Source organism: Chinchilla lanigera, unplaced genomic scaffold (genome assembly GCF_000276665.1).
Source record: "Chinchilla lanigera isolate Chin_1 unplaced genomic scaffold, ChiLan1.0 scaffold00144, whole genome shotgun sequence".
NCBI lineage: Eukaryota > Metazoa > Chordata > Mammalia > Rodentia > Chinchillidae > Chinchilla > Chinchilla lanigera.
In genome coordinates this window covers 1,442,197-1,468,166 of record NW_004955545.1, presented here as the reverse complement: position 1 = coordinate 1,468,166, position 25,970 = coordinate 1,442,197, and the positions used below count along the sequence as shown (strand labels likewise).

At 53.2% G+C, this 25,970-nt stretch overlaps 1 protein-coding gene and 1 long non-coding RNA gene across 4 annotated transcripts; one reads left to right on the top strand and one right to left on the bottom strand.

Annotated features, from left to right (window-relative positions):
• The first annotated feature begins 310 nt into the window (after positions 1 to 310).
• Pbxip1 (pre-B-cell leukemia homeobox interacting protein 1) lies at positions 311 to 16,626 on the top strand. Of its 3 annotated transcripts, XM_005411530.2 has the most exons (14): positions 311 to 594; positions 994 to 1,043; positions 2,184 to 2,369; positions 5,528 to 5,620; positions 8,124 to 8,210; positions 10,074 to 10,200; positions 10,375 to 10,439; positions 10,513 to 10,669; positions 12,363 to 12,596; positions 12,689 to 12,712; positions 12,955 to 13,037; positions 13,140 to 13,271; positions 13,847 to 15,054; positions 15,679 to 16,626. In XM_005411530.2, the coding sequence occupies exons 1-14, from the start codon at positions 492 to 494 to the stop codon at positions 15,770 to 15,772; spliced, it is 2,643 nt and encodes an 880-aa protein (XP_005411587.1). In that variant the 5' UTR covers positions 311 to 491; the 3' UTR covers positions 15,773 to 16,626. The 3 variants fall into 3 exon arrangements, with proteins under 3 accessions (XP_005411587.1, XP_013363790.1, XP_005411588.1); XM_013508336.1 differs by lacking the exon at positions 5,528 to 5,620 and having other exon boundaries at positions 313 to 594; XM_005411531.2 differs by lacking the exons at positions 311 to 594; positions 994 to 1,043; positions 2,184 to 2,369; positions 5,528 to 5,620 and adding an exon at positions 5,732 to 5,837 and having other exon boundaries at positions 15,679 to 16,613.
• On the bottom strand, positions 15,830 to 24,205 carry LOC106147342. Its single transcript, XR_001232192.1, has 2 exons — positions 24,003 to 24,205; positions 15,830 to 17,219 (listed from the first exon to the last, which is right to left on the bottom strand). It is a non-coding gene; the product is annotated as an uncharacterized LOC106147342 (long non-coding RNA).
• Positions 24,206 to 25,970: the final 1,765 nt, after the last annotated feature.

Genomic DNA, 25,970 nt, shown 5'->3' with positions numbered 1-25,970 from the left:
CCAACCCTGGGCCCTCGGGGCTTCCCGGGCGCGCGTCCGGGTCCGCGCGCTCCCGGCAGCGGCCCCCGCCCAGGTGGTACAATCCGGCCACAGGCCGGACTTGCGGGCGCCTCCGAACCTAGCCGAGCTGGACGGGCGGTGCCCGTGGCACGAAGCAGCCCTCCACTGGCGTGGCGAGCGACAGTCTCTCCCACCCGAGCTCCCCCGCGTCGGGTCGTGCCCTGTCCTCGCCTCCCCTCCGTGCGGCGCTCGGTGGTGGTGGCCCAGCCGACTTCCGGTTCCGGTTGCTGCCGCCGCCGCCGCCGCCGCCGCCGCCGCCGCCGGCGGTCTTTGGTGTCCCCGTGAGCGCATAGCCTGCGCTCCGCGCCGCGCAGTGCCGCGCGCTGGCTGCAGCTCGGGGGCTCGTGGTGCCCCTGACTCCCGTTCTGGGCGATGGTGCGGCCTGAGGCCGCCTCCATCCCCTGCCGCCGCTGACCCAGGTCCTCCACTCCATGGCCGCCTCGGCGCCGCCCCCACCGGACAAGCTGGAGGGAGGTGGCGGCCCCGCACCGCCCCCTGCGCCGCCCAGCACCGGGAGGAAGCAGGGCAAGGCCGGTGAGAGCGCGGAGAGGCGGGGGCTGGGGAGGCCAGGGCTTGGGAACCTCGGAGGGAGGGTTGGTGGGTGGGGGCCTGAGGAGAGGCCCACGTGAAAAGGCTAAGTGGATGTGGCCCTTCAGGGGTTAGGGGAAGGTGTCACAGATTGACTTCAGGGTTTGGAGCCACGTGGAATTAAGGAGTCACTTGGACTCTGATAGTGTCAGGAGATGGGCTGTCATTTCAAGAAAGAGAGTTGAGAGTATGGTCATACAGTTCATCTTTCGTATAACACGCCTTGTTAGTACCGTATGTGTTAATTAAGGAGGCAAGCATGCAGTTAAAGTAATTCCTGGGTGAGAGGAGGTTGGAGAAACCGTAGGGAAACACGCCTGTGTTTGTTTTTTGCTGCTCTTCCAGGTCTGCAAATGAAGAGCCCAGAAAAGAAACGAAGGAAGTCAAATACTCAGGTGATTGGCGGTGTGGTGGTGGGGATGATTCCTAGCAGCCCGCTCTAACGGTTCTGCTGCTTGGTTTGTGTCTTCCATCAGGTGCAGGGAACAGAGAAAGTGGTCGCTCGGGCTTGTTGTGTTTCTGGGTGTTTCTGTCAACTTTTTGATAAACTAAATTATGATTTGACTAAAGGTCTTATTGGGTAGAGTTACAGTCTTCCCCCTCATGTCTCCTGTTCTGATTCCCTCCTTCGTAATCATAAACACCTACAATACTGAGCCTTTTCTAAGTGCCAAGATTGTGCTAAAGTGCTTTTAAGAGTTTTGGGAGGTATGCATTGGCCCTATTTTACAGATGAGAAATCTGAGGCTTTAAAAAGTTAAATGAACTAGCTGGGCCTGTGGTGCTTAGCTGTAATCCCAGCAGTCTGGGAGGCTGAGGCGGAGGATGGCAAGTTTGAGCCCAGTGTGGGCAAGTTAGAGAGTTAGTGAGACCCTGTCTAAAAAAAAAAAAATAAAGAGCTAGAAGGCCTGGCATGGTGGCACTTGGGAGGCTGAGGCAGGATGATCACTATGAGTTCAAGGCCAGTGTGAACTGCATAGTAAGACCCTGACTGAAAAAGATAAAAAACAAAACACAAAACACCAATAAAACTAGAGATGTAGCTCAGTATGAATGCCCTGAGTTCAATCTTCAGTATTGCCTCCCAAAATAATAAATAAGCTGAGCTTGATAGTACACCCCTGTAATTTCAGCTGCTCAGGAGGCAGGAGGATTGCAAGTTTGAGACCAGCCTGGGCAACTTACTGATGTTCTGTCTCAAAATAAAAATTAAAAAAAAAAGGGATAACCCTCCTTGAGTGCTCAGCACTCTTTGGGTTCAATGTCCAGTACTGCACCCAAAAAAAGGAAAAGAAAAACTTGCTTCAGGGTCAGAGCTGGTATTTCAGTGTACTTCTACCTGTTTTTCAAAACATAGATATTATACTGTGTTGGCTTTGTTCTCCCCCTGTTTTTCTGTTGCATTTCAAGGCTTTCTTGATTTTAGATCTGAGCTGGTCAGTAGCAGCCCCCAACGTGTGTGTTTTTTGTGGTGCTCTTCTGCTTCAGCTCTGTCTTCCTCCCTGACCTTCTTTTTCTCCTCCATTCTCCACTAGGGCCCTGCATACTCACACCTGACAGAGTTTGCACCACCCCCAACTCCCATGGTGGATCACCTGGTCGCGTCCAACCCTTTCGAGGATGACTTCGGCACCCCCAAAGTGGGGGGTGCAGCCCCTCCGTTCCTTGGCAGCCCTGTGCCCTTTGGAGGCTTCCGTGTACAAGGGGGCATGGCAGGCCAGGTACCACCAGGCTATGGCACTGGGGGTGGAGGGGGACCCCAGCCACTTCGTCGACAGCCTCCCCCATTCCCTCCCAACCCGATGGGACCAGCTTTCAACATGCCCCCCCAGGGCCCTGGCTACCCACCCCCTGGCAACATGAACTTCCCCAGCCAACCTTTCAACCAATCTCTAGGTCAGAATTTCAGCCCTCCTGGTGGGCAGATGATACCAGGTCCAGTGGGAGGGTTTGGCCCCATGATCTCACCCACCATGGGACAGCCTCCCAGAGGGGACCTGGGCCCTCCTTCTCTCCCCCAGCGCTTTTCCCAGCCAGGGACACCTTTTGGCCCCTCTCTTCAGAGACCTGGGCAGGGGCTCCCCAGCCTGCCCCCCAACACCAGTCCCTTCCCTGGCCCTGACCCTGGCTTTCCTGGCCCTGGTGGTGAGGATGGGGGGAAGCCCCTGAATCCCCCCGCTCCCACTGCTTTCCCCCAGGAGCCCCATTCAGGCTCCCCGGCTGCTGCTGTTAATGGGAATCAGCCCAGTTTTCCGCCAAACAGTAGTGGGCGAGGTGGGGGCACTCCAGATGCCAACAGCTTGGCACCTACTGGCAAGGCAGGTGGGAGCTCAGGGCCCCAGCCTCCTCCAGGCCTGGTGTACCCATGTGGTGCCTGTCGGAGTGAGGTGAACGATGACCAGGATGCCATACTGTGTGAAGCCTCCTGCCAGAAATGGTTCCACCGTGAGTGCACGGGCATGACTGAGAACGCCTATGGGCTGCTGACCACTGAGGCCTCTGCCGTGTGGGCCTGCGATCTCTGCCTCAAGACCAAGGAGATCCAGTCTGTCTATATCCGCGAGGGCATGGGGCAGCTAGTGGCTGCTAATGATGGGTGACACTGGCAAGGCGGCCTGGAGAAGTGCACGTGTCCCTCCTGCTCTTCCAGGGTGTTTGTCTGGGTCTTCAGTCTTGTTTCCACTGGCTTCCCATCCCCATGGAGCAGAAATATAATAGTTCCAGGGCAGAAGAGGAACTGAGGTGGGTGGGCAGAAGAGCCCAGATTGCTCACTTTTCCGGAAACTAGTGCGTTGAGATCTATAGATTCAGGAAACCAAAGCCCTGCTGAGCAGAGAGCCATTTTTTGTGGCTGTATCTGGAGGCCTAGGGATGTGGCTGCAGGAGAAAAGATGGAGGAAGTTCCAGAGGGGAGGGCAAGGGTGTCCTAACTGCAGATGACCGATGCCCCAACACCTGTGCCTAACATCCCTATCTAGCCCTCCAGCTCCAGCCTCAGGTTTTGGAGTCAAAGGGTTCAGAGTTTCTTGGGTAGGAGAGTTGGATCTCTTCCCATTCCTACCACAGCCCTTTTGTGGGCTGTAGCAGACAGCTTTAGGGAATAAATGGGATTTCTCCCTTTTTCTGCCCTCCCTGTTACCTCTCCCAGAGCTATCCAATTCCTCCCCCTCAGAGTACCAAATAGCTGGAAGAGGCAGGAGTTCCTGGCTGCGGCAGTGTCTTGGTGACTTGGGGAGAGATGCTGTCAGGACATATCTTCCTCATACCAAAGTCACTGGTCCTTTCTCAGCTTGCTTTTTTTCTTCTAGTGACTTTTTTTTTTTTTTTGCCAAAAATTGGGCTTTGTGGTCTGGCAGAGCAGAATATTTGACGTTGGGGCTGTCCTGGAGGCCTGGACTCTGGTGGTACAGCCCTCCCCTTGTCCATCTGTTGCACATTATACTCCGCTCTGTTCTTCAGCTCTTGTTCCCCAGCCCTCTGGCTGCACTGAAGGAAAGCTTGGAGGGGCACAGAGCCCTCATACCTCATTTCCGCCCAGATAAAAGAGTCCAAGTGAAACCCTACTGCAGCCTCGTGTAAGTAGGTAGTGGCAGGATCCTCAACGCCATGGTACTAAAAGAGAAAAGCCTCAAGTTTTTTACTTCTCTTTCCTTGCTGTACCATCTGCAGCTTGGTGATCTAGCATTTTTCGTTCCTCTCAGCCAAAATCCTGCACTGGGCTTGATTTGTTTTTATTTTTAAAGCACTGCCTGCCAGTGATGGGGCTAGTAGGCCCTGCTCAGAGCCTCTTTTTCCTTAAGGCTCCTGTGCACATTCCTCAGAGGGGTGGGGAGGTCAGGCCTAGGTGTGGCCCTCTGCCCTAGGTGTGGTGGCAGATGCTACCCTCTGCTGCTCCCTACCCCCTCTTCTCTCAGTTCCTGCAGGTGGAGAGGAGAGCCTGCACTTGGGGCGAGGCAGCCTTTGAGGCTGTAAGAAGGAAGCAGGTGGCCTCTGGGCTTTTCTCTTGGTGTCCCCCACACCAAAACAGCCTCGGTGGCAGCACCCCCTGCCCAATTTTGTGTTGTGTTTGTGCTTCTATTTGCCCCCCCCCCCTTTTATCTGTTGCTACATTTGTGTTGTGTTCCCCTCCACAGTTTGTAAAATGCTCCTGGGGAGTGTCTGTCCCATTTGCCCCCTCTTTCTCTCTCCACTACTTTTTGGAAGAAAGTAGAGTGGCAGAGATGTGGGATCTTTTGTATGGTTGGATTAATAAAATGGCTTGAAAATCCACATGTAGAGTCCTTGCTGTTTTTCTGCAAAGAGGCTAGAATGGGCCACAGTCACTGCTGGGAAGAATGCCTAGCCGGTGAGGGTGTCTACTTTCCAGGGTCCCTGGAAGCTGGATGGTGGCAGAGGGATTCAGGTCCTAGAGCTGGTACTGCTATAAGCTGCTGTGTTTCCTCACGCTCCTCCTTCCCAGCTGTGAGAAACCGAATTTCCTTTCTGAGCACATTCCTGGGCCAGGATTGGAGCCAGGCAGATTTGGCTCTGAGGCCCCTGGGAGAGCTGTGCTGGAGCTCTTCTGGGTTTAGTGCCCACCCTCCCACCTCCCTGTCGTTTGGGGTCAAGTGTAGCTCCAACTGTGAGGAAGGCCCTGTCTCCCGTCTAACAGATTTGATTTTTGGATGCTTTTCAGGGCCCCTCCCCCATCCCCTTTTAAAGTAGCAGTGGCGCCCGCGAACAGCCTGCGCTGTAATGAGTAGGGAGGGCGGCAGGCGGGCTATTTCTAAACACCATCGCCACCCATCCCGCTCCCCTCCCCTCCCCCATCCTACAGCTGTCCCTGTCTGTCCTGTGGTCCCTGTCCTTGCTTTAGGAGACACAACCTTTTGCTTTTCAGTTTACGCCTTCCCTCTATAAGCTCTGGACGACGGGAAAGAGATTGAGTTCACTTGAAGTCCAGTTTGCTAGGACCTCAGTGACCCACCAGCAGGTAAACCAGGGGTTAGAGGCTGCGTAGATCTCCCCTTTCTTCCCCGCCCAGCTCTCAATTCCAGCTCTTATTGGCCAAAAGTTTCCGCCCCTTGCGGGAAGTCGACTTTTCATTGGTCAAGCTTCAGTGACGTAGCCACACACTTCCTTCGGCTGGAAACCTGGGGAGGCAGCAACAAGTTAAGCTGAAGACGGAAGGGAGAGCTGGGTCGGGTCAGGTAATGCCCTGGCTGGGAAGGGGCCCTCAGACCTTCTGTGGGAAGGGGTTACTGGGAAAAAGGGCAGAGCTCTAGAAGGCATGGCTGCCACCTGGGATCCACAGAGCGGCTTTTTAGAGGACGTAGGGCTAGGGGAAGGAGGGGCGGGTATTTGCCAAGCAGGAACTTGCTCTGGGTTCCCCAGGCAATTTCTTGTGGCCCTAGGTCCTTTCCATTAGAGTTTGCGAGAACAACTATTAGAAGGGTTGAAAATAGAGGCGCGATTTCATAGTTTTGTACAGAGTGGGAGAGCTCCCCCTTTAGCTGTGTTTTAGAAATAGCAGCAGTCTGTGATGATCCTTTCAGAGTATTTTTGTTGAATCCTGCTGAATGGAAAGGAAGGGGATAGTGGGGAGGGAGTGGGTTTTCTTCTGAGACATAGATGAGAAGAAAAAGCTCTCAAAACAGCAGGGATGCGGGGACATCAGACAACAGACCAGACTTCCAAATAAGGCAGTGAGATGCTGGCCTGGGAGAACAGAGGTATATTTTGGAATCTTGGATGAATACAGCCAAGAGAAAAGTCTAGGGTTTGGGACCCTGATTGCAGAGGTTCCAAACTGACCCATGTTTGGATTTTAGAAGTGTTTGTCTTGGTGACCCAAATACCATTGCTGGTTTCCGTGGAGACTGTGGGTCTGTCTGACATCACTCTGGTTGCCATGGTACCTGGTTGTGGAGGACCTAAGCAGGCTGTACACATCTAGGGATAAACAGGGACTGCAGCCCAAGCTGCTACCACTTCCTTCCTGCCACCACCTGTTAACAGTTATATGCACCAACTGTGCTGGCTGCGAAGGGGAAGATGACAGAACAATAGGGGAGGGGCCAAGACCAGAAGCCAGTACAGTGCTAGATCAGTGGGTTTCCACGGACACCTCATTGGTGTCCCTTTGGATTTGGGTGGAGAAAGGCTTTGCACATCCCTGGCTCTGCGGGATGGGTGTGTGTGTGTATGAGAGGCATGAGCATAGGGGATGGGATGGCGTTGTCAGGTGTCGGTCACCTATCCTGGGCTTAGATCTTCAGCGGCAAGAGCCACAGGAGGTTATCAGGGCACCACACAGGCTTAAACCCAGATCAGACAAGGGGGGGCAGTGTACCTGTTTTCTAGGGTAGAACTGCTGTCCTCCCCCTTTCCCAGCATTCCTTACCGAGTCATCTACTTGTTGCCCTTGTCCCTTGGGCGTTCATTTATCCTCCTTGAAAGGATCACAGTTGCAGACTCGAAGGGGTCAGCTAATCCGTCAGTCCACTCTTGTGCCTGCTTTTGATCGAAGCTTCTCAGCCTAAGGGCACAACCTTGGCCTTTGTTGAAGGAGAGGTCCTTCTCTTTTCAGCTTGCTTCATGCCCCCACCCTGCCAAGACAGAGCTAATTAGCAGTGGGTAGCACCAGGGTCTTTATTTTTGTCTATATAAACTATGAAGTGGTTTATATATGATAGTCTGCATGTCTCTTTTCCTGGTCACCTTCAAGTTCCCTAAGACCAAACTCTCCAGATTACTAAGAAGGGAAATTAGAATTTAGAGCGGAGAGAGTGATGAGGAGATTGGTCAGAAGTGCATCCAAGTGGATCTGTTCGTGCCAGTGGCTCTCAGCCCTGGGTGTACTTGAGAATCATCTGAGGGGCTTTTACCCCACTGAATCAGTCGTAGGAAGCCAGTGTACAGCTGGAGTTGTGAACCCCTGAACCAGACCACACAGAGGACCGGCGGCAGTGTGTAGGTTGTGGGAGGCCATCACATCTTCTGTCCAGGCCCTGAGAGAAGAGGGGGTGATTTTGGAGGTGCCTGATGTTATTATTTTTTCTTTTTTTCTTTTTGCCTGATGTTATGAAGGGGGCCACTTGTTTTGTTTTCCTGACTCTTAGTTGCTGATCTTTGGAAAGTCAAGTCAGTCAGCTTTCCTGGGCTGCTTCTTCCCTGCCCATAACATTAAGAGTTGGACTGGATGTTCTCCAGGGCCTTTCCAGCCCTATGTGCCTTTGACCTTTCAAGGTCTGTTCAGTTTTCCAAGGCCTTGTGGATCCCCGAAGAGGCAGCTTTTCTGTGGCTATTGGCAGGTGCTCTTTTGCAAGGTAAATACTGCTCAGAAGAGCTGAGGTATCAGGGTCAGAAGGACTAGAACCAGCCTGGGCTTGGGTGCTGCTGCCTAGCCCTTGATCTTTGAAACCCAGCCAAGATTGCTTTATGTATCCTCTCTCCTGAAGGGAACTCTGGTCCTTAGGATAGCATTTTTTTTGCAGGTGGCAGACACAGCAGCCTCAGGAACCTCAGCAGCTATGGCCTCCTGCCCTGACTCGGATAATAGCTGGGTGCTTGCCGGTGCAGAGGTAGGAGGGGCAAGCCTGGGAACCACATGGGGAGGGTGGTTCCTTCAGGGCTAGGCTGCTTTCTGGATATGTCCCCTTCCTTGGTCCTGATAGTCCCCTACATCTCCTCTTGTCTCCCGCTGCCTGTTAGAAGAATTCCAGAGAGGCGATCTGGCCTCAAGGGCTGGCTATTGGGAGTTGGCTCATACATGAAATGAGGGGTATTAGCTAGGTCAGCTGACAGGAACAGGGAAAAAGTTCTAGTGGGGAGACCAGTAAGAGCTATGTTACTGAGGTGACAGTGGGAGAGGCATGTGGGTGAAGGCTATGAGGAGACCCTTGGAGACAGTGTTGGAGTGAGGGTGGGTGGGCCCTAGGAACACCTGGAAGAGACCTAGGGGCCTGGTGAGGCAGCCAGACCTCCTCCTCATGGGCAGTCTAGTGAAGGGCCCTGAGTTAGAGGACAGTGATTGCCTTGGAAGAGGGGCAAGCCACTGTGTGGGAAAAGGGACCTTGTTTTGAAGGCTCCTGCAACCATGCAGGTAACAGTTGGTGGGGCAGGAATCCAGAGAGGTCCTGTGCTCCTGAAAAGAAAGAGAGAGTTTGAGGGCCGGGGATGTAGCTCAGCGGCATAAGTGCTTGCCTGACAATCCTGAGGTCATGAGTTTGATTCCTGGTACAGAAAAAAAAAAAAAGAACCTAAATGTTCTGTAATTCAGTATTGCTTGTATTGTTTTTATGCTATTCTGTAAATGGATGGCTGTTTGTTAATATGTTTTTCTTCTTTTATTTTTAAAATTAAAAAAAAAAGGGTTTGGTGAGGTGGGGGATTAGTGGCTGGAGCTGGTGGGAGGTTGGCAATGTGTCAAAGCCCAGACCCTGTGTCTTTAGATATGTTGGGAAGAAGCCAGGTGTGGTGGCACATGCCTTTAATTCCAGCACTTGGGAAGATGAGGCAGGAGGATCACTGTGAGTTTGAGGTCAACCTGGGCTACAAAGTGAGTTCAAGGCCAGCCTGAACTGCATAGTGAGACCTTCTCTCAAAAAGACCGAAAAACAAAAAAACATATGCTGGAAAGGAGTAGTTGACTTCAGCAGTGACACTGGAGAAGGACACCTGGCCTAGAGCTTGCTGGCAGAGGGGAAGGGAGGTGGTCATTGGATAAGCACAGTGTTCTCAGGCAGCCCTTACCTCCTGGAGTGCACTTGACAGCTGAGGGACCTGGGGAAGCCACTTCGCCTGTCTTCCCCTGGAAAGCGAGGGTATGAGTCTTGCATTGTAGAGACAGCTATGAGAAAAATATGATATGAAAGTTGCAAAGAAACATCTAAGATCAAGAATTATTCTTGGAGGGGGTTACAGGAGCCATGGGCGGGGCGGCCGGCAGTGGGTATGCAGAGGGAAGAGAGGCTGAGGCCGTCTGGCCAGGCTGGAGGCTGTGCCATGAGCACCACAGGAGTCAGGCAGTCTGTGGCTGGGCACTTGGGCTTCTGCCAGCAGCAGCTGGGGAATGGGTGTGTGTGTGTGGGAATGTTGGGCCGGAGGGAAAGGCCAGAAAAGCTTGGACAATGTAAGCAGATGGGCAGCTGGAGGAGTGGCCCTGGGAACAGACTCTGACCCTTGGGTACCCAGGAAACTTTATCTTCCCACCCCAACTAATAACCTGGCCTCTGTGGGTTTCTCATAGCAGCCATGAGGTTAGGAAATTGCTGAGCTGGGCCCACTTGGGATCAGGTCACTACTGAGTGGTCATTTCTTTTGAGATGTGTTTGGGGTTCCTGAGTGTGCAGCTGGCCCCAGGGACCCCAGTAGAGTACCCCAGCTCCTGTTTTTGTCCTGCTGTCCTTCCTGTAAGTAGCTCTATGCTTAATCCTTCCCTGTAGAACCTGCCTGTGGAGACCCTGGGCCCAGAACCCAGGACAGACCCTGAGTCTGAGAGAGCTCCCCAGGTGTCTCAAAGCCCCTCCAAGGAAGATGGTGAAGAATTAGCTGGGACCTTGGATGGAGAAGGTAACGGGGCTGTATGGAGCGTGGTGGTGTAGCTCTTCCCCTGGGTTCCCATTTCCAGGGGGACTGGGGTGCTGCTTAATCTTCAAGCCTGGTAGGGGTATGTGGGAGCCAGAGGCGGAGTAGAAAGTTCAGCTGGGGGCAGTGTTTTTTCCTGGGCCTTTTCTCTTACCACAGAGAACTTCTTCCAGACGGAAAGCCCCCAGACTAGTCCCACTGTGCCTGAGGAGACTGAGGCCAAGGTGAGGACCTTCATCTGGGGCAGGATGGGAGGTGGGCAGGAGTGGATCCTGCTCATAGTTGTGTCCGCACCAGGTCGCTGTGGGAGGAGATGGTCCTGATGTGGAGTCCCCTGGCCCAGGAGACACAGTGGTCCAGGGAGACTTGCAGGAGACTTCCATGGCAACAAGCCTGGGCCCGGACACACATGACCTGGACGACCTACAGAGCCTGCCCTCCAGCCCCAGAGCAGGTGAGTCCCTTTCCTTGCCTCCTCCTGGAATATGTGAGAGAGGGGACAGCCATTGGTATGGCTGGGGCATGTACTCAGGTCCTTTCTCTACCACTAAAGACACTGGGCTCAGAAAGCTTCAGTGATTGGATCAGTATCCCATGACAGGGCCCAACCTGGTTGACTCTTCTCCTCTGCCCTGGGGCCTCCTCTTTTCTTGCTTCCAGAACTCAGTCCTCATCTTCAGAGTCCCTTCCCCAGCCCAGGAGGAGGGAAAGTAGGTGCTTTATGGACTGTAAGAAGTAGACCAACCAGGGATATAGCTTAGCGGCACAAGCGCCTTTCTGGCAAGCACAAGGTCCTGAGTTTGATTCCTGGTACCAAAAAAAAAAGGTAGGCCAGACTGAACCAGGATGCCAATCAGGCCTAGGAGGGCATAGAAAGTAGGTGTAATGAAGGGGCTCCCGAGGGACAGGGGAATAGTCCAGTCAGGAACAGGCTGAGGGTAAGGGAGAGGCAGGGTGGTTGCAGGTGCTATTTGAGCGGACCCTCGAGTACAGGAGAGGGAACTAGGAGGGCAGGAAGAAGAGAACATTCTGGGCCAAGGCTGTAGCATCCACAGAGCTTGCGGGGTGGCTGTGGGACACATATGCAGGAGTCGCTTCTGTTGGGGACAGGGAGGGAGAGGCAGAGGCTGGGCCTGGCGATTCAGAGCCCCTGCAGTGACCTTAATCGAAGCAGTTCTCTGGGGTGAGGAAGATGGACTGGAGGCTTCATGGACGCAAGTGTCAAGCTTCTGGTGTAAAGAGAAGAGGGAAGGCGTACGATGGCCAGATGGCCACTGTGGTGCCTTTCCCTGAACCGAGGGACCCAGAGAAGAGACAGTCTGGTCCTGAGGGAGATCTGGAAGGGAGTTCCTAGGCATTCAGACACACAGGTCTGGATCTCCTAGGAGGCCAGGAAGGGTTGCAGGTCAGGGACTCGTGTGCTGTAGTGGGGGTTCAGTGTGGCGGGTGAGAGGGTTGTGACCCTGTGGATAGAGAAGCAGAGAACTAGAGAAGGTGCCAGGAAGACCACTGCTGTCTACAGGAGTGGAGAAGAGCTGGGTGGCAGACCGAGAAGCACAGCCGGAGGGTCCCCAGGGGTCCCACAGGATGGTAAGCACTGCACAGACTTGATGCGAGGCACACATTGGAGGAAGGAGGGTGCTTTTCAGAATGAAAGTGGCTCTTGTCCTCTTCCTCTTCCTCCTCCTCCTCTTCTTCCTCCTTCTCCTTCTTCTTCTTCTATTATTATTTTATTTATTTATTTATTTATTTATTTATTTTTGTAGTACAAAGGATTGAACCCAGAGCCTTTGGACTGAGCTCCAACCCTAGCTCTTTTAGTCATTTTTCATTTTGAGACAGGGTCTCACTAAGCCACTAAGTTGCCTGGGCTGGGCTCAAACTTGCAATCCTCCTGCCTCAACCTCCCAGAGTGCTGGGATTACAGTTGTTTACCATCATGCCCAGATGACTCTTGTCACTTATAGATAGAAAGGACGTGTCTCCTATCTCCAGTCTGGGCAGGGGCAGTGATCGTTGCCCAGCAGGAATGGGCAGGGTCCCTGTGTGCCTTCTCCACGGTCAGGCTGGGGTCTCTCTGTGCCCTCGTCCACTTCCCTCTGTGTCCTGCCTCTCCAGTGGCTTCACTGTCCTCTTCCCATCCCCAGCTTGGATTAGGGAGGAGGGCCGCTGCTCCACCAGTGAGGATGACACTGACGTGGACACGGAGGGTCTGCGGAGACGAAGGGGCCGCCAACTCAGCCCACCTCAGACAGTGGCAGCCTTGGGTGTGGAGGACCAGGCCAGGGGTGAGGTTGCCAGCGGGGAGCTGGGCATCTCACTCAACATGTGCCTTCTTGGGGCCCTGGTTCTGCTGGGCCTGGGAATCCTCCTCTTCTCCGGTGAGTGGAACCTCACCTGTCCTGTCTGCTCGTGCCTTGACCTCACTATACCCTTCCCTGAGGCCTCACCAGGTTTCCCTCTCCATCCTCAGGTGGGCTCTCAGAGTCGGAGACTGGTGAGTGGGGAGGGGCCCTGGCTTGTGCTTGTCTGGTGTATGTGTGCATGCGTGTGTGTGTGCATGCGCGTGTGCTCTGGGTTGGGAGCAGTGTGTTTGGGGTTGCACATTATTTCCCACTTTCTGACCTTGTCAGCTGTTCAGGTGACACCTTTACCTAGCTGGACCTGGGTATATTCACAGCAGGAGGGGGTGCCTGGGAGTGGGGGTGGGGCTAGGTTCAGGACCTCATTTTCCTGCAGGGCCCATGGACGAAGCAGAGCCTCAGGTCTTCCCTGATGCTGGCTCCAACACCGAGTTGGTGGATGCTGTGGCAGATGGGCAGGTACGTGTGAAGATACGTCTCCACAGGTGTGGGGCCTGGTAGGGAGAACCCAGGCAGCTGGGCTGTGGGACAGCATGAAGTAGCTGGATCTTCTGTCCTCAGGATGGACTAAGGGAACAGCTACAGGCCTCAGTTTCTACTGACAGTGTGCCCAGCCTGCATAACATGGGTCTGCTGCTGGATAGGCTGGCCAAGGAGAACCAGGACATCCGGCTGCTGCAGGCCCAGCTGCAGGTAGGAACAGGAAGGAGGGTATGGGCTCAGTTAGCTAGCCCCCTCCCCATCCAGGTGTCTGTCCTAGTGTCCATCCTGAAAAGGAGTTTCCCCTTTCCACCCATACACCTTGAGCTTTCCTAGTGTGCTCGCCTTCCTCCTGTCAAGGTCTGTACCAGGGCTGGCACGTGTGTTTCATAGCATTTCACCTCTGATTGACTGGTACATTCTTCCTTTGAGTGTTGTGCGGAGAAGGACCAGGAGAACATCCAAGGCTCATGCCAAGTGCTGTGGTCAGTTAACAGTGTTGGCTCTGGGTGTGGGAGCTGGAAGTGCGCCTGGAGCTACATACTGGCTACTTTTAGGAGAACCTAAGAAGTGTGAGGACATAGATGCTGAGGCCCAGGGTGGAATTTGGGGATTCAAGGCTTAGGGTAGGAATGGCACTGGGAGGAGACTGAGAATCAAATCCTCTGGGTGTTCCAGGCCATAAAAAGGCTTGGTTGCCTGTCCACTCTATGGAATGGAATTGAGATAAAAGGCATCATCCTGACAAGGACTCTTTATGGTTTCTTCCATCCCTAACCACATCCTAGGCCCAGAAAGAAGAGCTTCAGAGCCTGATGCAACAGCCCAAAGGGCTGGAGGAGGAGAATGCCCGGCTCCGGGGGGCCCTGCAGCAGGGCGAGGCTTCCCAGCGGGCCCTGGAGGCAGAGTTGCAGCAGCTGCGGACCCGGCTCCAGGAGCTGAGGGCTGACTGCATCCAGGGCCCAGATGGGGTGTGCCTCAGCCGGGGCCACGGCCCACAGGGTGGCAGGCTCACCACAGAGCAAGGCCACCAGGGCCAGGAGCCGGGATCCGACTTCCTAGAGGAGAAGGCAAAGCTGGAAGAGGAGGCCCAGGTGCTGAGGAGGGAGCTGCAGAGACAGCGGCAGCTGCTGGGCTCCGTGCAGCAAGACCTGCAGAAGAGCTTGCTGGCTGCTGGCCGAGGGGACTCCGCTCGTGCTGGCCTGGCTGAGCTGGGCCACAGATTGGCCCAGACGCTGAAGGGCCTGGAGAACTGGGGCCCGGACCTTGGGGTCCCTGCCAATGCCTCGGAGGCCTGGCATCAGAAGCCCCGATGGGCAAGAAAGGAGAAGTGGCACGATGGGCAGAGGAACAGGAAGGCTGAGCACTGGAAGCATAGGAAGGAGGAGTCTGGCTGGGAGAGGAAGAAGAGCTTTGGGGCTGAGGACAGGGAGCTGGCAGGGAGGTGGAAGGAGGACAAACCAAAGGGGGAGCGGTGGGGAGGCCAGAAGGGTGGGAAACGACGGGACTCCAAAGACCCTGCATGGAAAAGTGGGAGTCACCACTCTGGAGAAAAGCAGAAGCATCCCTGGGGGAGAGAAGGGGCTGAAGACAGTCATGACTCCCAGCCCCCCTGGAAGGAGCTGTTGAGGCGCAAGTACAAGGCACCCCAGGGCTGCTCAGGTGTGGCTGGATGTGCCCGGCAGGAGGGCCTGGCCTTCTTTGGCACAGAGCTGGCCCCAGTGCGGCAACAGGAGCTGGCCTCTCTGCTGAGGACATACCTTGAGCAGATTCCCTGGGCTGGGCAGCTGGCCAAGGAGCTACCCCTCTCGCCTGCTTACTTTGGTGAGGATGGTGTCTTCCGGCATGACCGCCTGCGCTTCCGGGATTTCGTGGATGCCTTGGAGGACAGCCTAGAGGAGGTGGCAATGAGGCAGACCGGTGATGACGATGAGGTAGATGACTTTGAGGACTTCATCTTCAGCCACTTTTTGGGAGACAAAGCACTGAAAAGAAGGTGGGTAGCTGTGGGGGGACCCCAGTCTTTTCGGACAGGATGGGTACATCTGGGAGGACTGTGAAGGAGCAAGGGCCCTAAGCTGGGGTCTTTAAGAACTTCTCCCAGGTTTTGGCCCCAACTTGCTTGCCTTCGAGAAGGCATCCAGATGTAATTCCTGCCTTCCCTTGGGGACCACGAGTCCTGAGGAGTTCCCTTTTGAGGTGGGGCAGGGGGTTCTCCTGAGTTGTCCTTCCTTTCCTGTACCTGCTGGCCTGGGGTATATGGAAGACCCCATCTTCCTGCCTCCCCAGCTGGAGCCTCCATTCTGGAAAACCAAGTCTCCCCCAGTTCTTTTTTTTTTTGGTCTTTTTGAGATAGAGTCTGGCTATGCAGTTCAGACTGGCCTTGAGCTCACTTTGTAGCTGAGGCTGGCCTCAAACTCACATGATCCTCCTGCCTCAGCCTCCCAAGTGCTGGGATTACAGCCATGTACCACCACACCCGCCTCCCCCAGTACTTGGCAGTGGCTGCCTGGGCTGGCTTCATTAGGAGAAACAGGGTCCCCTCTTTGGAATCCCCTTCTCGACATGGTATTGGCTCCTCAAGGCCTCTTTCTCCTCCCATTCCATGTCCCCTCCACAGGTCAGGGAAGAAACACAAGCACTTTCGGAGCCCTGGAGTTGTGGGGCCCAGGGAGGAGCACAGCCATCACCCTTACCACTACCACCGGGGCTGAGCCCTGCGTGTGTGGGCACAGCCTTGGCTCCATGATCATGGCAGTATCTGACTCTTGGCTTCAATGGACCATTCAGCTGGCCTCTCCTGGCTTGCCTGGTGCCCTTGGGTATCCTTCACAGAGGAGCGTGGAGCACCCAGCCCTGCACTGATATCACCTTCTGTGGAAGAGGCATTATCTGGACCTGCCTGCTGTTTATGCAAATGTGTGCAAATGCTGAGGGCCCTGGGCACAGGTCCTGCAGCCCGATTGTGAGGGCACTGCACCAGCCCGTGTGAAGTGGGGATGGGAGGGGGCCCTGTTTTCAGGCATTCTGATTCTGAAGCCAGAGAGCTTTCACTCTCTTCTGTGTGCCTCCCGCTGTATACGCTGACCCAGCGCCCCCTGGGACTGACTAGAGTCGCTGGCAGGAGGCCCAGCACCAGGGCTTGCTCTGGGGTTTTGTTAGATTTGGAAGCAGCTGTCCCTAGAGGGTGAAGTCCCTTTCCCCTTGCTTCTCACGTGGCCTAACTTCACCATGTGAACTGCAGGCTCATGGCAGGGGTGTCTGTGACCCGGCATCAGCCTTTCTCCCTGCTCTCTCCCCCGCCTGCCCTCTCACCAAGCCCAGGCGCTCTGGGCTGGAACTTACTCAGTGCTCACAGCTGCCCTGCCCGCGCCCCTAGGAGAGGTAGAAGAGTGGGTAGAAGAGAGCCTTGGCTTTGGAGTGTGAGCCTTGGGCCCAACTCTGGGCCAAGTGATCATGGGCAAATTGATCTCTGTAACCCTTGGGTTTCTCATCCTCCAAAAAGGGGATCAAAGGGCTGAGAAAGAGATTAAATAAAGTGATAGCTGTCCTGGTTTTGGCACTCAAATTTTTGCCATCTTTGAAGCAAGATAGGGGAAGGGAAGAAAGCCCTCACCCCAATGTGGTGTCTAGGGCTGGGGAGGTGAGGGGGTCGCTGGCTTCACATATTCTCCAGCTATTGTGCCCCCCCCCCACTGACCTTGGGGCCTTCTCCATTGGCAGTTCTCTACCGGAGACCCAGAGTCCTCTCTGGGAAGACCTTCTGCCCTCACTGGGCTCGCCCCTTGACCTCCCTGGGTATCTGCTGGTGAGGCAGGTCAGGGGAGTGTGCCAATTAGGAGGGGCGGGACCACAGGCTCACTTTATTTAAGGGGGCAGTGACTGATTTCTGATTACTCAGCAGGTGCTGTGGGACACTTTAAAGAATTTAAGTGTATAAGCTCATTTAATTCTGGTGTGGGGCAGGCAGGGCTGTGGGTGGGACACTCACTGTGCAAACATTTGTTGTCTAGTGCGTACCGGAAAAAGGGCCTGGCAACCCAGTGGTGCTGAAAGGCTGCGTTCAGTGGAGCCCAGATCTTACAGTAGGAGATCCTGCAGCTAGGCCTAGGGAGGAACTTCCTCCCAGGATGGACGGCTTTAAGAAGGAGTCTTCTATTCCTGGAATGGAGATTGGGAGAAGCAAGTACAGACTGGCTTAATGCCAGGGCTTGAATTGGGCACCAGGCTCTGTGGACTACTGATCCTTGGAGGCTTAGTTTTACACTGTTCTTGTTAGTCACCTCTGGAAGTGGTCAAAATCCTGGCTGCCTAAATGGCTGACTAGCCGCTAGGGTAGGTGAGAAGAAAGGCAGGCTGGGCAGTTGGCAGGAGCTCTGTCCTGTCCTGGACCGAGGGGTAGGGGTGCACATGACCTCCTGGGTTCCCAGAGGGTGTTCGCTCTCACTTCAGCCTTTTGGGGCCTCTGGGTTTTATTTCTAGGAGCCACTTCCTTCTGCCCACTGAACTGTCAGGAGGCTGGGGAGAGGGTGTCTCTCCAAGCCCCTTGGTCCTCCTTACCCAGTCAGGAAGTAGATGTGCTGAACTGAGGTCTTGCAAACTAGGGAATCAGAAAAAGCCATAATCCAAGCAGCATGTTAGGAAGGGCCAGGGCACTAGGAACATGAGGCACTTGCTTGATTCCTCCCTTTCCGGGGTGCCCTTGGCTGTGAGGCCCCCTTTTCATCACACCCAGGAACCTCTGTAAACGTCAGTTTGGGGAGGACAGGACCATAGGATGGTGTCTGGACCAGGGGCCAGTATGTAAAGACGAGGGAGCTAGGGATAGCGCTCTCCTCACTACGTGGATGGGGGCCGTTCCCGGCCAGCCCGGGGTGGGTTGATGCTGTGGACTCTGCTACACATCCCCATGTGGGCTTCCAGTGTCTTAAGTTGAGCCCTCCCAGTTTAGGCCCTTGGCCTTTGCTGTACCTGGCTTCTGTCCATTCCAGGGGAGCTCCCTTAATGTTACCCCCACCACCTTAAGGGCCCAGCCCAGGGGCTCAAGGGAATCATTAACATAAGAGTAGCTCTCTTGGGCCTTCCAGTTCAGGGGGAAAGTTCTGTTTCCTTTGGCCAGTCCCCCAGACTCCTTTCCCAATGGGCCCCTACTGTGCTATTCCTCCTCCCTTCCCTGCCTTTCATTCTCTAGCCCTCACTCCTCTCCCTGGCTTCTCCAGCCACCCTTTCCTCCCATGCCCTCAGCCTAGCCCTCTGCCACTCATATCCCCTGGCCTATCACCTCCTCTGGGATCTCCCCTGTCTCTCCCTGCCTCCCTCTAGGAGCCAGCCTTTCTCCACTGCCTTTCAGTCCCACCTGTTCTGGGGTGCAAGTGGGGTGGCGGTGGGTCTGTCACCCTCTTGGACTCCTAGAGGGCTAAAGCTTGTGCTTTAGACAGCAGCTCCCAGCCTCCTCTGCTGGGCCCAAGGACAGACATTGGGCTGGCTGGCTGTTGCCATGGGAACCTCAAGGGCCATCCTGATGTAGATAATCTTATCAAGACTTGTTCTGGGCCACAGATGTCCCTGGTCCCATCACATGCTGACAGCAGGGGCCTGGGCAGGACATTGAAGAGTGGGAGTGGAGATGTTGCTCAGATAACACCTGCTCTTGCGCTCGATGCTACACCCCTCAGCTTCCTGAGCTGCAAAAGCCTCTTGCGAACCACTCATGCTCTTGTCTGGGCGTCCTGTCCCTCCCCTCAGGGGAACCCATAAGGTTACAGCCCAGCTTTTTAGTGTTTTGCTTCCACAATAGATACCTGACCCCTCCCACACAGGACACCACAGAAGAAAAGCTCGCAGTGCCAGTGTTTCTTGGCCAAGGCAAGACTCTTTTCTAAGTAGAGCTTTGGTCGGAGCAGAGTTTGATGTCTAAAGCCCAGAGTGAAAAAACAAAAGAACCCCAGAGTGTCAGGTCTTTACGTGCCATCAAGTGCCTTGGGTAAGATCCCCTGCTGTGGCAGGGCTCAGCCTTCCCATCACTAAAGTAGACACTATGGTAAACAAGTCACTACTCTCCTAAACAAGTCACTACCAGCAACAGAGAGCTTTGGAAGCTGGAACACACTGTCATCCCTCCGTATCTCTGGGGGATTCATCCCAGGACCCCCTGTGGATACCAAAACCCATGGATACTCAGCTCCCAGATATAAAGTAGCATGATATTTACATATTTCCCACGCACAACCTCCCATGCACTTTATTCATCTAGAGATGACTTCTAATACCTGATGCAGTGTGAATGCTGTGTGAACGGTTGTTCTGCCGTATCGTTTAGTAAACATGGATAACACATGTACAGAACACACACGATTTTTCTTTCTTTTTTCTTTTTTTCCTGGTACCAGGAATTGAACTCATGACCTTGCGCTTGCTGGGCAGGTGCTGTACTGCTGCCCCTCACACATGATTTTTAATTCTTTTTTTTTGTCTTTTCAAGACAGGGTCTTGCTATGCAGTTCAGGCTGGACTTGAGCTCACTTTGTAGCCCAGGCTGGCCTCGAACTCACAATGATCCTCCTGCCTCAGCTTCCCAAGTGCTGGGATTACAGGCATGTGCCACCACAGTCGGCTGATTCTAAATGTTTTCTATCTGTGGTATGTTGAATCCATGGACGTGGACCCTGTGGACATGGAGAAGCTACTGTACTGCTTTTTGTTCGTTCGTTTGTTTTTGTCTTTTTGAGACTGGGTCTCACTATGCAGTTCAGGCTGATCTTGAACTCACTTTGTAGCCCAGGTTGGCCTCAAACTCACAGTGATCCTCCTGCCTCCGCCTCCCAAGTGTTGGGATTATAGGCATGCGCCACCACGCCCGGCTTGTACTGTTAAAATAGTAGTTATTTTTATTTCAGTTAACCTCTAAGGGGAAAGTGAGAGCCTCTGTGAGCTATTGAAATAGGGAGAGAGGGTTTTGCAGCAGGAGCCAGCAGGGAAAAGCTGCCAACCAGCTCCCAAGTCCCAGCACTGTACTGGGTGCTGTGGGCTCATTCCTTGTCCCTGAGACTAACTGGATCATGACACAAAGAATAATGTTGCTCATGCTGTCTCAGTGCTGCAGGAGGAGGCTGCAGACTGGGTGGGCAGCCTCTGACTCGGATCCTGGAGGATGACAGGGTTTCGTGATGGGGAGAGGACCTCTCTGCTTCAAAGGTGAAGTGAAAGGAAGGTGGAACAGCCTGTGGCCAGATGGCTCAGAGGGAACAAATTCCCCCACAAGCCTGCCCACAGGTCTCGGGGGGCTTAGGAAAGGGGAAGGGTCACCAAGGGTATCTCAGAGCAGAGACACCAGTATGGAGAGGGTGCACAAGGGTGTAAGGCAGCCAGCCAGCTGCGTGAGGATGGACTAGAGGGTGTGACCCAGGGTGGGGTGGCAGGAAGAATTGACACAGTCATGACACAGAGACCACAATAGGGGTAGAAGACAAACTCGCGGGCCTTTAACCTGCTACTCTTTCCCTTTTCTTTTTCTGGTCTTTGTTTTCTTTTTGACTTACTTTTTTTTGGCTCTTTGATGGTGCTGGGGATTGAACTCATGGCATGATGCATGGTAAGCACATGCTTTACCACCGAGCTATCCCACCAACTATTTTGTTGTTGTTTTTTGGAGACAAGGTCTCATGCTGCCCTTGAATGCACTGAAATCCTCCTGTCTCTGCTTCCCAAGTGTTAGGATTACAGACTGTAGAACCAGATTTGTCTCTGGTTACTTTTTTTTGAGACAGGGTCTTGCTATGTATTTCAGGCTAGTTTTGAACTCACTCTGTAGCCCAGGCTGGTGATCCTCCTGCCTCAGCCTCCCTAGGGCTGGGATTATAGGCATGCACCACCATCGCAGCAGCTCTGGTTACTTATTAAAAGCATGATTTTGCTGAGGGTGCTGGTGCACGCCTTTAATCCCAGCAGGAGGATCAGCCTAGGCTATATAGTGAGTACAATGCCAGCCTAGGCTATATATCAAGATCCTATCTAAAAAAAAAAGAAATGATTTGTGTTTTCTTCTAAGATACACAGGGACTTAAAAGTGAATTTGCTCAAAACTGTAATTTCTTGGGCCTACAGATTTCTGTAGTACAACAAAGCTTGACCTTCATTTTATACAATCTGAGTGAAATCCTTCTCAGCTCTGCATTTAGGCATGTTAGTTAGGGAGTATCTGTGTAAAAGTTGGTAAAACAAGGTTTTTCAGCCCCAAATTTACCAGCCTTGTCTCATGGCTCTTTAAGACTGAGGACACCTACACTGGAAAGTCTCCACTGCGCTAAACCTGTGGTCACCTTGCGGGGTGGATAAGCTTAGTTGTGTCAGCTTGGTTTGAGAGCCACCTAGGGGATTAGTAGAGCACACTTCTGGGTGTGTTGGGGGGCGGTCACAAGAGGCCTGACCAGACTGTATCTGGTCCCTCTCCCTTTCCCCTCTGGCATTGTTTCTCTGCTCTGCTTCCTGGCCATCAAGAATTAAGGAACCTTGCTCCACCACATCCTTCTACCATGATGCTCCTGCCTTGGGAACCAGCTGCCCATGGACTGACACCTCTGAAACTGTGAGCTAGATGAAGCTAAACCTCTGAAGCTGTGACTCATGGATACTGTGTTCCAGCTACGGGAAAGCTGACCAATACACCTTGGATTCCTCGCATGGCTGAGCCTGCCCTTCAAACCATGAGCCTTCCTCCCATGGGACTTGTATCACCCACCAAGTTCTGAGGATTCCTCTGGAGCTATGAAACCAGGACTGAAAAAATAATGTAGTGGATCCAAGCCCACTATAACACTCTATAGAATTAGTCTCTTTTTGTAGGCCTGCCTGCACCCTTCTGTCAGACTGTGCCCCTTCCCAGCCCCTCCTTAGAGCTATACTGTCATTTTAAGTTTATTTTCTATTATCATAAAAAAAAAAAACCCACATCAGCTGGTGACAGAATTAGTCAGCACCCAGAAAGCAGATGGCTTAGGGCCATGAATTAGAATGTCTGGTGACCAGCTGGACGTGGTGGCACACTCCTGTAATCCCAGCATTCCAACTGGGAGGCTAAGGCAGGAGTACTGGTGTGAATCTGAGGCCAGCCTGTGCTACATAGTGAGTTCAAGCCAGTCTGAACTACACATCGAGACCCTGTCTTGAAAGGAAAAAAAAAGCCTATCATGGCTCTCCTTAGGATAACGTGCCCTGTTTTCCCCAGGGTGTACTTTTATCTTGCTTTTCCCTCTTTTACTCAGCCCAAGCTCATTCTGCAGAGCCAATTTCTCTCTCACTCTTCACTTTTACCTTTTCAAATACACTTTGCTACTGATTTTTGCTCATTTCATTAAAAAAAAAAAGTCTGGTGACCTTGGATGCCTGGTGACAGGGGAGAGGGAGGAGTTAAGGACATTCCACCTCCTGACCTCTGTGTAAGTGGGTGACAATGTCCTTGTGCAATGCAATGCTGGGAAAGGAGTTTCATGGGGGTGGAGTGGGCAGGGGTGCTGGGCTTGATTTGCGGAATATGAGCCTAGGGACAGGGCTGGGCCACCAGTAGATCACCTCTCTGCTCCATTGAGTTGCACGTCCCTGCTACCTACCTTGGGGCAGGGGAGCTTAGCAGAGGACCTTACCAGCAGGGGACACTAACCTTCACGGGCCCTGTGGGGAGGCACCAGCAGAGAAGAGTGAGTCACCCTCGGGCCATCACAGAGACCTTGTTTAGAGTGAGAGGGGCAGGTCATCTGGCTGGGGCAGGACAAGCACAAACCTGAAGCCACACACTGCCGTGGAGAGGAAAGTGCTAGAGGACCCCTCTGGGAGGTCAGTCAGCTGCCCTGGGTTCAGAAGGCCACTGAGCCCTACTCCTCTGGAATGTGGCCTTTGGCCCTGGCTGAGGCAGTGTGGTGGGAAGGCACTAGGGTAGCAACAATGACAGGAGGCCTGCATAAAGGAAGCGGGACACCCTGTCATCTACATAGGGCCATTAACTTAAAGGTACCTCTGTACCTTTTATCTCCTGAGAAGTGGGCTTGGAAGGAGGTAAGACTATTTAACAGATGAAGAAACTTAGATTAGGTGACTCACCTACAATCACATCATAGCTAGGCAGGGACGGGGGAGAACAGTAGCCCTGGGAGGCATCTGAGGGTACTGAGGCCTCAGCCCTCCCCATCTCCTGCCCTGCTGGCTCAGATCCTCAGATGCATCCAACTTGAGCTCCTGTGTGTTCTCTTTGGGTCTGTGTGCTGCACCTCCCAACCCTCCGGCTACCTGGGCACCTGCCCTGGAAGCATTTCCTCTGTGGCCACTGACGACCACCCCACTGGCTACAGTTTATGGACAGGAGAATACTGGCCCTTCATGAGCATCAGTCCCATTCTTGTTCTGAGATGGAACTTGAGGCCCAGAGAGGGAAGTGCCTGTCCAAGCCCATAAAGCTTGGAGGGACAGAGTGCAGCCTGGATCCTAGGGCTGCTGACCCCTGACTGGTCCTGACTGGTCCTCTCCCTTCCTGTCCTCCTTTCCTCTCCCTCTTGAGCTGAGATTTAGAGGAGCTGCTCGCTGAACCTGAGCAGTTTGGAGGAGCTGCTTTGCAGAGATGCCTAGTGGTGGCCACAGGGGGGCAGCAGCAGGAGGGACAGGAAGCTGGATCTGTAGAGGACTGGACCGGAGGGGCAGAGGGTGCTCCCAGGAGCTGCCGCAGGAACTCAAGCCACTGGTAATGGGGTTATGAGAGCTTAGCCTTGGGAATCCCCACAGAGGATCCTCTGCTAGTCTCTGGGGAAGTCGTGGCCTCCAAATCCCCCTACAAGCCCTCCCCCCATTGGCATCTTCAATTATTCACCTGTCATCTATAGGGCAGAGATGATGTGACAGTACAGAGTTTAATGGGCCTATCAGGGCTTGGCAGGAACAGGGAGTATTTGAGAGACTCACCTTAGAGGGTTCGGTTAGCATGTGAGTTGACAGGTTGAACAGCTTCTAGTGATGACAAGGCCCAGGCTATGTCCATAGGAGCTGGTGTCTGAGGATAGGAGGCAGAAGGCGTTGAGCAAGCTGGACATGCTGGTATACACCTGTAGTCCCACCAATCTGGGAGGCCGAAGCAGGAAGATTACAAGTTTGAGCCCTGCTTGGGCAACTTAGTGAGACCTGTCTCAAAAAGGATGGAGTGGGGATGCAGTTTAGTGAGAAGGCCCTGGTTTCAATCCCCAGTACCCCCCCAACACACACACACACACACACACACACACAGGCTTTGAATAGCCGAGGCCATTGTTGAATTTGACAAAAGGAAGTGCGTGAAGAGGCGGAATGGGACAATGTCTCAGGAATTAAGAAGGAATCTGGGATGGGGTTCTTAATATTGGGGAGGGGAAAAGAGCTCAGCCAGATGGTGTGAGCTGGGAGCAACCAGAGTTTTCCAAGAGGCAGAGAAGTAAAGATCTGGAAACTGAAGTGAGGAAGGAGGCATGGACTCAAGTCTTTCCCAAGGTCTGAGGGCTGGGAGAGAAGGAAAAGGTCTGGCTAGAGAGGGTAGTGGAAACGGTGAAGCAGGCAGCAGGAAGGAAGTGGCTGAGAAGAGGTTGGGGAGGAGAGGTTTTCTGACCACAGACTGGGAATTCCAGGCAGCTTGATCCAGGGTGTGGGAGGCCTGGGGCTGGGGGTGGGATGGGTCAGCAGAGGGAAGCCACTCTGGGCGGAAGTTCTGACACCTCCCTAGTGGTGACTCAGAAAGCAGGAAAGTGCAAGTGGTTAATCCTTGAAGGCTTAGTTGATTCAAACAAATGTTCACGGAAGATGAGCTGAAAGTCTGATCCTGTTGTATTACAGACTGCAAACACAAAATGCTAAGAACAAAAATTGATACTGTCACCAGCTAGCGTGGGTCTTTGCTTTAGTGATAATGCAAATTAAAAGTAAAACTCTAATTTGCAGGAAAAAGCTTTAATTGAGAGTAAGAGAAAATCAGCTGGGTGTGGTGGTGCATGCCTGTAATCCCATCACTTGGGAGCGTGAGGCAAGAGGTTCACAGCAAGTTCAAGGCCAGTGTGGGCTACATAGTGAGTTTGAGGCTGACCTGAACTACATAGCAAGAGTCTGTCTCAAAAAAAGAGTTAAGAAAATAAAGGGAAGCGGGCTCTGTCAAAAATCAAGCAGGTCCTTAACGAAGAAATTAAGAACAGACAGGGAAAGGACTCCAGTTTGAGTAGCTGGACGGGTACACTCTGACGGAAAAGCAGGTGGGCCAGGATCTGATCGATTATTATCTCAGTCCTGCGTCTACCTCAGGTGAATCCTGGTGACTTGAGCGGCAATTTGAATTTTATGGGAGGAACCCTTATAACCAAAGGGGCAATTTTAGTCATGTGAGTCTCTGCTGAAATCCAAGATGACCACAAGTTTAAGACAACGAAGACTAGCCCAGTGTGGTGGCGCACGCCTGTAATCCCAGCACTTGGGAGGCTAAGGTTGTGAGTCTGAGACCAGCCTGGGCTACAAAGTGAGCTCAAGGCCAGCCTGAACTGCATAGTGAGACCCTGTCTCAAAAAGACGGAAAAAAAAAAAAAAAAAGAAAGATAATGGAGACTTCAGGGCATAGCTGAATGTCCTGGTAAATCTCTTACATCAGTGTCCTCAGTCTTGAAAGGCAATGAGATAGGCTAGGAAAATTTAGGGCTAATAAACCTTGTTTTGCTAATATTTAGACAGACACTCCCTAAATGACTAACACATCTATATGCAGAGCTGAGGATGCTTTGAGTTTTACAAAAAGAAAGTAAAGCTTTGTTCTGTTTTTAGTTAACTCCTGGACATTTGTAGGCCCAAATGAAGGATCACAAAAGTCCCTAATTCCCTCAGAAGAAAAATAGATCATGCTTTGATGAGTAACAGCTCAGAGCT